The sequence below is a fragment of the Corythoichthys intestinalis genome, chromosome 4 (genome assembly GCF_030265065.1).
Source record: "Corythoichthys intestinalis isolate RoL2023-P3 chromosome 4, ASM3026506v1, whole genome shotgun sequence".
In the NCBI taxonomy this organism is placed as follows: domain Eukaryota; kingdom Metazoa; phylum Chordata; class Actinopteri; order Syngnathiformes; family Syngnathidae; genus Corythoichthys; species Corythoichthys intestinalis.
Window position 1 is genome coordinate 46482520 of NC_080398.1, and position 13940 is coordinate 46496459.

General features: G+C 38.7%; 1 protein-coding gene across 6 annotated transcripts in view; it reads left to right on the forward strand.

The window, feature by feature from the left end:
* Positions 1-13522, forward strand: part of zgc:158766 (uncharacterized protein LOC100009641 homolog) — a 50100-nt gene extending 36578 nt beyond the window's left edge. The window contains exons 17-24 of one of the 6 annotated variants that reach the window (XM_057833832.1): positions 107-331; positions 1140-1310; positions 1410-1587; positions 1686-1802; positions 4218-4256; positions 4537-4815; positions 4984-5213; positions 12873-13522. In XM_057833832.1, coding sequence (XP_057689815.1) covers positions 107-331; positions 1140-1310; positions 1410-1587; positions 1686-1802; positions 4218-4256; positions 4537-4815; positions 4984-5213; positions 12873-12917 — 1284 coding nt within the window. In that variant the 3' untranslated portion in view covers positions 12918-13522. The other 5 variants (XM_057833835.1, XM_057833833.1, XM_057833837.1 and 2 more) reach the window with 5 other exon arrangements.
* Positions 13523-13940: the final 418 nt, after the last annotated feature.

Consider the following 13940-nt stretch of genomic DNA (forward strand, 5'->3'; position numbering starts at 1 on the left):
ACTACAATATTTTCCGATCTCATTTTGAAATGCTTTTACTGGCCGATCTATCGGCTTCCCAATAATATTCACAATGAGCCATTTTGACCGTCTCCTCGCATTTCAGAATAAGCAGCTTGATCTTGGGGACAAGATGGACCTGGCGTCCTACCTGCTGAAGCCCATCCAGAGAATGAGTAAATACGCCCTGCTGCTGAAGGACCTCATTAAGGAGTGTAGTCAGTCCCAAGCACAAGAGCTGAGCGACCTTCGCACGGCCGAGGAGATGGTTAAATTTCAGCTTCGCCATGGCAACGATCTGCTGGCTATGGATGCCATTCGTGGATGTGATGTAAGCACAAGGAGTAAACTAGATGGACTGGAGTATTTTGACACGCGTGTTCATCGATAAGGAAGGAATCTGTCATGGGCTGGGCCTGTTTTCTTCTAAATTGTAATTTGGTACCTTTTAACTAATTCTTTTAACACTCAGAACACAAAATATCTAATATCTCAAATCGTCATTCCTTAAAGAAAGAAGAGTCACAGCTAAGCTGCAGTAATAAATGTTGCTTAACACAAAGGACAAAGAATATAAGCTGATGAATGCAATTACATTGACATTATGTGCTCGTCAACATTTCTTGCTTAAAGGTGTATAACTGCCCCAACATCGATGCTTGGCGTTTTTGCTTTGTATATTAGCATAAAGCTGAAACTGTAATCAGTTATATCATTAAATTATATCAGTTATTAAGTTCGCTGCTACCATTTAGTGCTCATAACTTAATAAAACAAATTTTAAAAATTCCAGATGCAGATGATCGCTTGTGTCTGCAAAAAATTGTCACTCATAAGTTAAGGTACTACTACGTTAGGAGTTCTGGTAAATTCTAAGTTTTAATCCCTCTATAATGACTTTACTATGCTCCTTTAAAAGTCCAGCTTCAATCACCTTAAAAAGGTTGTTCTTTAAACCGGCAAAATACTATATCCATCAAATTCACAAATCTTGTAGGAAGTCAGTGTCCCATTAAGTTATCCATAGTGTATTTATGAACTTGATGTCATCTTTTGTATACAGTAGAATGAAATCAGTGTCCCGCCAGAGCTTCCATTGTTGTGTGTGACGCATGTGACCCGGGGTGTTTCCTGTCTAGGTCAACCTAAAGGAACAGGGACAACTGCGCTGCCAGGATGAGTTCATCGTCTGGTGTGGACGCAGGAAGTACCTTCGCCACGTCTTCTTGTTTGAAGACCTCATCCTCTTCAGCAAGACCAAAAAGATAGAAGGAGGATATGACATTTACATATACAAACAGTCCTATAAAGTAAGATTCTCTTTTCGCGTTAACTATGATTTCAGGTACAGTACTTAAACAAAATGTTCTTTTTTTTTTTTTTTTTCCTTTCTTTCTTTCCATTTTTAGACAGCCGAGATAGGTATGACTGAAAATGTTGGTGACAGTGGTCTCCGCTTTGAAATATGGTTCCGGCGAAGGAAGTCCCAGGACACGTTCATCCTACAAGCAAGTTCAGTGGAGGTCAAGGCTGTATGGACGTCCATCCTGGGGAAGATCCTGTGGAGGCAGGCGCTACGAAATAGGGGTATTCTTTTGCTTCTCAAGAATATCTATTGATTGCTAGTTTTATTTTGTCGCAGATTTGGTCATAAAAAGGCTTTCTTTGTGTATTTTGGCTTGCAGAGTTACGCATGCAGGAAATGGTGTCAATGGGCATTGGAAGCAAGCCTTTCATGGACATTAAACCTAGTGATGCAGCCATCAATGACAGAGCCATCGACTATATCATGAAGGGGTCAGGTGAGACTTTACTCCTTTTTCCCTCCATTTAGTTGTATTCATATTTTATTGATCTAGAACATATTTTTATTGACAAGAACACACTGTAGATCTGAACATGAGCTTCTTAAGTTGCTTCATTTACAGTCACTGTCAAAATACTAAAAATATCTCCCAGTATAATGCAGTTCAGCACCACACAAACTATACCCAAAATAATAGTAATCTCACAGTGTCATATAAAATTGAGGAATATTGTATTTGTAAAGAGGTGGAAATTTTTGAGACGCACCAAAATTGTGTTTACCTTGAAATTTTGCACATCGGGTTAAGATGTTGTATTTCTTAATTGATACATTTAAGGAACTAGGCAATATTCAGACCAAAACTTTGCACATTTGTTACCAATTGTCCCCCCACCTGCCAAGTACTAGGCAATATGTAGGTTCAAACTTTGTTACCTAACCAAATGCAGCTCTGTCTTTTATATCTTACATTTTTGTATCCCATTCAAAACATGCCGTCAAAGTCTTAGTTCATCATCTTTTTCTTTTCCTTTCAGCTTTTACCTTCAGGGGTCACCACAGCGAATCAGTTGTCTCCATCTAACCCTGTCCTCTGCATCCTCTACTCTCACACCAACTACCTTCATTCATTTTCCATGCCGCTTTTCCTTACAAGGTCCTCTTTAATTACACCCATAAACCTCCTCTTTGGTCATCCTCCAGACTTCCTGCCTGGCATATGGAATTTCAGCATCCTTTTGCCAATATACTCACAATCTCTCCTCTGGACATGCCCAAACCATTTGAGTCTGGCCTCTCGGACTTTATCTCCAAATCCTTTAACATGCTCTGTCCCTCTGACATACTCATTCCTGATCCTATCCATCCTGCTTACTCCCAAAGACAACCTCATTATCGCCATCTCTGCTACCTCTGCCTCCTGTCTTTTCCTCAGTGGTGTTGTCCCCAGATAACCCAAGCAACGTCGCCGGTCTCACCACAGTTTTATAAACCTTTCATTTTAGTGGAAACCCTTCTATTGCACATCACACCTGACACTTTTCTCCATACTTTCCATTGCTCTGGACCAGTGGTTGGGAACCTTTTTGGCTGAGAGAGCCATGAACACCACATTTTTAAAAATGTAATTCCGTGAGAGCCATACAATATGTTTAAAACTAAAAATACAAGTAATGTGTGCATTTTATGTAATTTCAACACTTTTACAGTACAAGGGTTTGGGTTAGTCTCTGAATTCTTTTTAATAACATTGTTATGCTGTTGCTAATCAATGATGAGTATTTCTTACCATTAATGTGACTTCTGGTGCTGCATGGTTTTGCTGATGATTTTGCTTCATGCAGGCATTGAAAAACTTGATGCTTCTCTTTTTATGTTCACATAGCGCCACGAATCATGTTTTTCCCCACCACGCAAGGAGCACAACCAGTGCACACCGAAACAAGTTTATCCATCGGTACATTTTTTTCTTTAGCGAACTCAGAGAAGGACTTGAATCTTGTTGTCCCTTTTATAGTCAAAACCTTGCAATCACGCTGAATTGGGATAAATTGCTTACATCTATTGACTCATTCAAAGCAAGAGGAAAAACAGCGCCGAATTTATGTCCTTCACTTGCGTCGCCTTAATTTGATTTGACATGACGGTCTTTCCTGAAAAGTCGTCAAAAACTCTCCACAAAGGCAAATTCCTCTGTCAGATCCTGCTGAAAGGTACGATACTCCTCGTTTTTTTTTCTTTTTCCCATCTTCTCAAAACGGGTTTCTAAAATTAGTTGACAAACGCGGAAAACGAAACTAAAAACGAGGGTAGATTACTTCAAGCACATACATCGAACATCGGCCGCTATTTTCGACAGTAAAATACGGCGACCCCACTTGAAGAGTGTCTCTGCCTCATCTGCGTTGCCAATGCAATTGATAGATAAATAAAAATATAGAACGACATGTATGTTTGCCACTGTCCCTCTAAAATTACGGCGAACCGGCTTTCTAATCGCCGGTTATAGTATACGGACTACTTGTCCCATGATCACCCTGGGCTCATCCAGCCAATGGCATTGGGACTCCGCGGGATCTAACGTAGCACATCTAGGTTGCTTTTTGATGATATCTAGGGCGCGAGTATTGTCAGAGCATTAAAAAAGTTAACATACGCCGCAAAAGTCACGTCTACTCATTACAGCACAACACCAGCATATGACTGGTGACCGTCGCCGTTTCACGCAATGCGCAAAGGAGTATAACTAAACGTTTTTTTTTTCTGATAATTAAAGATTTGTCTGCGGGCCAGATGCAGCCGTCAAAAGAGCCAGATCTGGCTCACGAACCATTGGTTCTTGACCCCTGCTCTGGACTGTTGAGCCGAAATACTAAAACTCCTAATTCTTTATGGTCTCTTTTCCCTGTAGCCTCACTCTTCCACTTGGGTCCCTCTCATTTACACACAGGTACTCCGTCTTGCTACGGCTAACCTTTATTCCCCTCCTTTCCAGGGCAAACCTCCACACCTCTAGTTTCTCCTCCACCTGTTCCCTGCTCTCACGACTGATCACAATGTCATCTGCAAACATCATAGTCCATGGGGATTCCTGTCTAATCTTGCCTGTCATCCTGTCTATTACCATAGAGATAGTGATGCTTCTCCTTGAAATCCAAACACACGCAAGACACGCAAGGCAGTGTTGTCCTCGTCTTCCACTGATTCTTACATATTTTGATGTCTTACAGAATGTAGGACGAGAGCCTCCATAGCGGTCTCCTCATACGAATACTCTGCTTCCATCAAGAGACCACACTCCACCATCTCCAACAGCAGCACTTCCTCCTCTGGCAGCCAATCGTCTTCCTCCCTGCTGGGGCCCCTCAACCTCCACCTGTACTCTTCGCCTTCCCACCCACACACCCATGCTTACCCGCTGGCTACCGTTCCCTCCTTTACCCAGTGGCCTTACGACTGCATCGAGGAAGACGAGCTGGAGCACGACTCTGGGAGCCAGCCTTCCATGCGTAAGCGCTTGCGTATATTTGCACAACACAGTGTTACGCAACCCTTGTTCACGCCTATCACAATGACAAATCCATGAAATATTGCCTTAACTTGCCAGGACCGCAAAAATGTTGTTGATATGCATAACATGTCAAGATGCATAAATGCTGTTGTGCGTTTCTTGTCAGTCACAGAGAGTTCCGAGACATCGTCCCAGTGCACTTCCAATGATAGCGTTACCGGCCTGAGCACCCTCACCTTACCCGGACCCTCCGACAGCCTCCTAGACTCATACAACAACAACGAGGAATCCTCCTCCTTCCTTTGCTCTTCCTTGCCTCCTTCTTCCATGGAGTCTTCCTCCATCTTTCCAAAAAGCGAAGACCTCCAAGCACAGAGCAACAAATTCATCACAGCAGTAAGTTGATGCTCTGGATCCTAATCTTAAATCTCTGGTGTGAAACTCAACATCCTACTGCCAAACGCAGCCCGCCACATAATTTTTTTGCGGCCCACGATATCGAATCCTGTGCTTCGACTTAGAATAAAGTCTTAAAATTGCAGATTGTTGATAAATTTTAAAAATGTTAAAAGCATTTTTATCAATTCACTTTTCAAAATAAATTTTATAATTGTTGAACAAAAATTTTTTACTGCCTTCAAATGCAAAAAAACAGGTATCATTCTGTTTTGTGTGTATGTAATTAGTGTTGCACAGATGCAAGTATCGATACCAAAACGTCACTAAATTGGCGTCATCATTATCAAATAGCATGCTGTTGCTGCGCAATATGTACTTTTCGAGATTTGGTGTTCAACCACTGGTCCCCCTGCTCAACGCTAAGTACTCTGCCTTTTTTTTTTTTTTAAATCGTGATGGACGTCCAATCGTGTGGCACCCAGTCATCCTTCTGCTGTGAATTTAACTGAATTCATCATTAGTAGACGTCCAATCAATTTGAAGAGGAAGGGTGGCTGCCCTCCCTCCTCCAATGGATTGAACATCTAGGCCCATCCATTGCAGACAATGTTTTAACACTGGAACAACCAGGTTTTTTGGACTATAAAGAAATACAAGAAAGTCAAATGACCCCGATACCAAACTGACTACTTGGCTTTTTTTATACAATAGACCACTCAAATAAGCAATCTAGCAGCCTAGGTGTGAAGGGGGGGAGGTCAATCAGGATAGCTGAAATTAGCATCTTGAATATTTGCAATCCAGACTTTTTAACTCCTGTGTTAGTGTGAAAATGATGAGAGGGCCATGTGGCATGAATCTATGACTAGCATCCAGAACTGTAGCTAAACCAGACTGTCTACATTTTAGAAAATTGAGTGTTAGAACATCTGGGACAAATCCCATCAAGCACCTTTACTTTGTCTTGACAAGTCCAACATTCAGTTGTCAAGGTTCAGTTTATTATGTTGAAACACACAATGACCAAAGAACTTTCCACAGCAGCTCAAACAGCTGTTTTGTCACAGCAAAACAAGCTTCAGTATACATTACATACTTGGCAAACTGCAGCTTTTGGAAGATGTTAAAAGGTTGTCCACCCGATTGCCTGCCTGAGCGGTCCACTGTCCGACAAGCAACAACTGATTTGTCCAACTGGACAAGCCTTTTCGGAAGGGGGAGAGAAAATAACCTCTAAAAGGTTTTCATTGCCTCAGACAGCCATCCAATGGCACCTTTCTGTCTCCATACAGTTTACACACACACATACAGTATATGTGAGACATACTGTAAGTTTAACCACCGTATGGTTCCATGCATGAAGTTTAAAAAAAAAAAAAGAAAAGAAAGAACCTGACTAGTATGTTCCATTTGGTTTACACAGAGGATAAAACTGGAAGAGTTGAAGGGACAAGTAAACAATTAAAAAGAAAAGTCACATCCTGTCAGTAGTTTGGTCCGTTTTATGGTGGCATTTTCAGCACAACCTGTCTTCTGGGCTTGAAAGTGACAACAGGCCAGCTAGAATAATACCAGTTTACCCTACCCCCATCAGCCAAGGCACCCCTACCCTGCAAACACTCAAGATGCTAATTGGAGCAATTCAACCCTGTGGTTTTGCGAGTGTGAATGGGAATGACTAAAGAGGACCATAGTGGTCACAAAATATATGCTGTTTACGGTCAGATGATCCTTCTCCGGTTACAAGTAATTTGTATCAACTGATCCACCCCCTTAAGTAGTGTCTGATCATGCAATGATAGCAATTACTTTACATTCAATTGACTATGCAGCAATTTAGTAAAATGTGTTTGGTCCTATTATATTTTATCAAAGAATGTATTCAATGCAAGGGCATAGGTTTGCATGGGGACGGTAGGGACATAACACTACCAACTTTTCAGGATGCTCAAATTGTTCCCACCAACTTTTAAGCAACCTTATTTGCATTATATAATGAGTTCAGTTATACAGGTAATTTAGATTGTCTTCCCATATGTTATAATGATAGAATTGACCCTAACATTATTAAGTGAAATATTTTAATTATATTCAGACTTACATTTACCACTTTTCAATAGCTGAATGTGCTAGTCCATTTTTTTCCCCACTCAAACGCATGTTTGATTGGCTAATGACTAGAAGCCCCAAATACATGAAATACATGTCAACATGCCGCCTCCTACGCCCCCTTCAAAGAGGAGGGATATTCGAAGTTTTTGTCAGTCAGCAGCAGCAGCCACTGTAAGTAATGTAAAAAGACGTCAATGTTGTAGAGTTGGGGAACACACCACTAATTTTGCTACTGAAAGTCCGTCCTGCATCAGATTTAGCATAGCATTAAACTGTGTAAACTTGCTAACCTGCAAAACACGAGTAAGAAGCTGCATAGAGAGAAGTGTCCTCCTGTACGTGTTTACTGTAAACATTCATTAAACTGTGAGAAATGTAGTGAACATTGCTGGAAACTATATAACCAGCAAAAAATGAGCAAGAAGCTGCTTAGAGAGAGCGGTTCTGTGTTTCACAGGAAAATGTTTACAGTCAAAAAATCGTCTAGCTGCTGCTGCGGCTTAAACTGAAAGAAGGCTAGAGCATGTGGTGACTTTACACTTTGGAAACCAAATACCTGTTAGTGCATTTATAAATTTATCAAAATGCTTATTTATTTTCAACTTTATTTAATTTAAAAATATTTTTTTGCAGCCTAAGCAGACATTTTTTTCCCAGATAATCATACATTAATCATAATCGAGGTAAGAATAGAATAGAATAACCCTTTATTGTCATTATACAGTTGTACAATGAAATTGTGGCGCATCTCCCTTTACAGTGCAGGATAAGATAAGTTAAAGCCCAAAAGTGACTAGCAAGTATAAAAGTACAAAATCTAAATAAATATAAAATGTGTATGAGATAAGCCTATGTTCAGGCAGTGCAAATAATTGAAGTAGCAGTAGTTGACATTGAAGGCATTGAATATTGCACTTTAATATTGCACGTAAGTAAATTCAATTAATCCCGATTTAGATTTTTTTTTTCAATAATTGCTCAACCCACTGACGCACTTTAGAGATGAAAATAAGGGAGGAGAAGATGATGAAAGACACAACAAATTAAAGCTATTTATTACTCTTGTGGTGAAGGACAATGTGGGCTAACATGTAGTTCAATGTATACGTTAAGTAGTCCCCCCCCATAAAAAAAACACACACACAAAAACACAACCACTGTAAATTTCCTATACATGAAGGCAAGGTGGAATTCCCCCATTTTAAAAAATTACTTTCTCCCATGAAAATAACAATTTTAACATTTTTAATTTTTACGTAGGAAACACATCAGCATATTTTGAGAATATCACCCAATCTGTTTGGTCTTATTAAAGCGGAAGTTCAGGATTTTTGACATTAGACTTAACCTTCGAGTTAGCTGGGGTTTAGTTTGTTGGTGGAGTTGTTTTCAACAAATTCTGATTCGTTTGCAAGTTATTTGTTAGTTTCGCCATTATAGCGTGCAAAAAAACAACAACATTTGCACACATGAAAATCATCGATGACCCATGCAATCAATACTGTTGGCTATGTTTTCAGAATATTGCAGGTCAATAATTGCAGTATGAACAGCAACATTTTTAATACAGAAGCTCTTCAGAGGAGCAGGGCAGAGTGAAATCATATCGGTATTTTTTCACTGCTGATTTTTTATGTCGTAGCCTGCACCAAGTGACCAGTTTGTATTTCTCCTCGTTCTTCATATGGAATTTGTGGAAACTTTCCTTTGCCCGTTTCTTCTGTATGTTTCCACAGCCTCTAAATGCACATCCCGCCTTGTTACCGGCCGTCAGTTAACTCAGCAGACTGATGCTATATTCGAGGGAGGTGGAAAGTTAGAGTTTTCAACCTCTGATCTGGAAAAATATCATTAGTACGCCTCCACTATTTGATCGCTTATGAGAAGTCACGTTTGCTGGAGGTCAAAATGTCTTTTGAAAGCCAAAATAAAAAAACAACTTATGGCGACCAGCCATCTTTGCTTTTACATTCACTTGGAATTAGAGATGTCCCGATCGATCGGCATCCTGATCGATCGGGTCCGATCACATCATTTTCAAAGTATCGGAATCAGCAAAAAAATATCGGCCATGCCTTTTTTTTATTATTATTATTTTTTTTTTAATTAAATCGTTTTTTAATTGTATTTAACGTTACAGACATAATATGTTATATTTATCCAGAGTCTTTAGTTTAGGCTTAAGGTAGGGTTATCAAATTTATCCCAATAACAGCGGTAATTATTTTTTTAAAAAATGTATCACGTTAAAATATTTAACGCAATTAATGCATGCACTGCACGACCCACTCACACATTGTCGCGCTCCATCTGTAATGGCGCCGTTTTGCCTATATAGATAGCTAAAAGTCAGCGTAAAATGAGTAGAGTGAATTTTGGCAGCCTTTGGAGCCTTATTTTAATTAGCTAAAGCCTTACAATCAGTCTCCCTACAATTAGAAATATGGGAAGCAATGTGGGGAAGCAAGGTAGCAATTGATCTTTATCTTAACACCTTAATTAAGATCCCATCGCAGAGAATATATATGAATTGGTAGCACTACGCACAGTCGTGGTTTCACCTGTCATGGTTCCACTTCCCATCATGCATTGGGCATGGCCTTCAGTATCATTTACTGAAAGCTCAACAAATACACCAGATGGCAATATTTAGTCACAATATACAAAGTCACAAGTCTTTCTATCCGTGGATCCCTCTCACAGAAAGAATGTTAATAATGTAAATGCCATTTTGAGGATTTATTGTCATAATAAACAAATACAGTACTAATGTACTGTATGTTGAATGTATATATTCATCCGAGTTTTATTCATTTTTTTCTAAATGCATTGCCAAAATGTATATGATCGGGAAAAATTATCGGGAATGATTGGAATTGAATCGGGAGCAAAAAAAAAAAAAGCAATCGGATAGGGAAATATCGGGATCGGCAGATACTCAAACTAAAACGATCGGGATCGGATAGGGAGTAAAAAAACATGATTGGAACAACCCTACAAAAAATTTGAAATGCTTTAAGGTCGCAACTGGTACCCTTCCGAGCGCAGTAAGTCCAACTTCCCATTTTCCTCGAATGCAGCGTGAGAACAAGTGACCGAAGCACTCCTCTTTATTGGGGTCGTATTACGGATCTAAAAAAATAGTTCTGCAGAATGAAATGAATTATGGCAGTTTGCTGTGACATTGCTTTGGCCGCATGTGTGTTTTGAAAGAATGATCTGTGTTTTGAATTTATTTGACTACGTCATCGGTTCATAGATCTGTATCGTTTTTTTCATTGGCATGCTATAATGGTGCCATTGACTCACGCCAGCTTAGCCACTCCGAAGCCCTGAAACTAATAAATAACTTGCAAACCAAACGGAATTTGTTGAAACCAACTCCACCAACTAAAGCCCTGCTAACTCGAAGATTAAGCTTAATGTCAAAAATCCTGAACTTCCGCTTGAATGTCTCTTCCACAGCAATTGTACATGTACAAGTGTACATGCTGTTTATGTTCTTATAGCGTCCCTACAAATGTGAGACCAAACCTACGCGCTTGATTAAATGTATTGGCCATTTGGCTCCTTGCCTTTTAATTCTCTAAGATCCAAATCAAAGCATGAAAGATATATGGCAGAAAACACTCAAGTGACTTGAAGTTCCGCTCTGAGCCCCCTTAATTTGGCCAACTTTCAAAATTGTCCGAAATGCGTGTGTGATACATCATTGGAAAAGCTTAAAATCTCAATTTTCTGGGAGAACAAAAATTTTGAACAGGAAGGCATTTTAAAAAATTAGGGCTGTCAAAATTATCGCGTTAACGCTCGGTAATTAATTTTTTAAATTAATCACGTTAAAATATTTGACGCAATTAACGCACATGTCCTGCTCAGACAGTATTCTGCCTTTTGGTAAGTTTTACAGCAAGGCTTTTTGTGCTGTCTAACAGCGAACTCTTGTGGTCGCTTTGCGACATGGTTTATTGTTGTCTTGCCAGTTCAATATGGCTGCACGACGTCTCGGGCTGACGCCTACGTTGTAATGTTGTGCTTATATGATCCTTGGACAAGATTTGTCCGTAAGTATGGTTGTTGTAAATAATGTACATATTATGTTAGTAAGCAAAATGTTATATTTTTTGTATGAGACGCTTTTTGTTTATGTTTAGTGAACCTGTATAGAGTGCTAAGCTAACGTTGTTGCTAATGCAATGCTTGTGTACTTTTTTCTGTAGTTTTACGACAGTCTAAAGAGGACAATGGTTTGAGGCCATTTTATCAATAAATCAGATGAATAAGGAAGAAGTCTGATTATTATGACGTCGTTCACTAGCTGTCTAGCTTTGGAAAAAGTAGACGCTTCGGAGTGAGGACAGCATAGACGGATTTATATGACAGTAGAGTGAAATGCCCACTACAGTCCTTATGTACCGTATGTTGAATGTATATATCCATCTTGTGTCTTATCTTTCCATTCCAACAATTTATTTTACAGAATATACATGTAATTTACCGAAAAATATGGCATATTTTATAGATGGTTTGAATTGCGATTAATTGCGATTAATTACGATTAATTAATTTTTAAGCTGTAATTAACTTGATTAAAAATTTTAATCGTTTGACAGCCCTTAAAAAAAAAAATAAATAAATAAAAAAGAAACAGCAAAACCCTAATTGGAGGTGAGAGCACGAGAGCAGAATTAAAGACGCCGCGATTTTAACGAGATATAATCGCATACTTACCTTGTTTCGATCCAAAAACTTCATGTAGCATGTATCAACGAGTGTCAAGACACAGCTGTAAATGGCCACACCCGGATTTGTTTTTTTTTTTTTTTAATTTTATGGGTGAAACATGGCAATATAACATGGGTCGCGATGCAGAAATCGCAGACAACAAGGAGTGGTTAAGATTTTCTTTTTCATATAGTTATCCTTTTAAACGTTATTTTTATATATATTTTTTTGTTTGGATTGATTATTTATCATCTAACATATCGGGGGAAAATATGACAGTAACAAAAAAAATACAATTAAGCGATAGTTAAGAGGTAGATATCCGTGACTTTTTTACAGACAACAAATTTTTCATTGTGACGTAATTCGTTCAAAAGTGTAAAATATGTGAGGGAATAATTTTTTAAAATCTTTTTGTTTTTTAAACGAAATATGAGACATCAATTAATGATTCTAAGCTAAAAATGACAGACATTTTGAATAATAAATATAATTATTTCTTTTTATGGCTTGGTTGAAACAAAAGCGGTTGCACGACGTCTGTAAACGGGGGTTTTCAGGGTAAAACGGACAAATTAAAAATAGTTCGGGGGCTTAATGCGCCATGAATCTGCTATGGCAGCATATAGACATACTGTATTGTTCTATCAAACACAACAGTTGTTTTGGCTTAAAATACAGCTGTTTCTTTTAAAGCAGAAACTGCTTTTTCAGTCTTGTCTGTGTTTTCCGACATCTAACAATTAAAAGCCCTTCAGGATGAGCGGTAGGTGAAGTTCCGTTTCAAAACTCCCCTCTTTGCCGTTTTGTTTTTGCCAGAGGCAGACTTGTCATATAGCAGTAGGCCTGTCTACAATGGTGTGACTAAAGCTTAGCTCAGTAAGTATTCAGCGTCAGCATTGCGGCTGTGTTCACAGCCACTGTGAAAACGACGCGTGGCCTTGTTACTAATACAGTATGTGTGAAAATGATGCATGATCGTGTGGGTTTGAAGGCTTTGCTCTGATCGGGTGTGTTACTTGCCTGTTATATCTTCCTCCAATGTGTCATTTTGGAATGATTCTGTGTGTGAACACATGCATGCTCTTGAATGCGCTCAAAGTTATCCTATTTCGACATACAGTGCATATTAAAAAATCTACACAAATGTCAGATTTTCATCACTAAATCCAACAATAATCAAAGGTGTGTAGACTTTTTATTTACACTGTAGTCTTTTAGTAGATGTTGATTGGTATGCAAATAATTTGAATATACTGGATGTGATTTGGGCACCCATTAAAACAATCTGATGCTTGGTAAATCGTTGTCTTCAATTTAAAAGTCACAGCAAGTCATGCATACTTTGACCCTTGCATGCTTCATCCAGTTGAATACTTAGGTGTATATAATTACTTTTCGTTGTTCTTCTTTTTCTTTACAGCTGTGAAGTCCCAACACAGAGCAAAACTCCAACGAAGACATAATTTTTTTTTAAAAATCAGTTGAAATTCAACGGACATTCTCGTAAAAATATTACACTATCATGATGGTACTCATGTGGTTTGTAACATTTCCTAAACAGGTATGAATCTGTTTATATTGTAGATTTGTTTGTTGTTGTTTATTATTTTGTAATTTACAAATAGTTGGCAGATCAATGCAGCAAGACCTGCCTTGTTATTACTTTTGTTTTGCCATCCAGCCTTGTGAAACTTGTACAGAAGATTAAAAAGGTTTGTGATAAGATTTCGTTCAATTCGTTATTTACCACTTTTACTTGTGAATTGGTGGGAAAATAGTCTGTAATATTGTGAGGTACCAACAGTGAACATGAAAACCACAATGTAAGGTTTCACAAAGAGAAGTGTATGTGTGTTAGGTTGGGGGAGGGCCTTTTCATTTAAG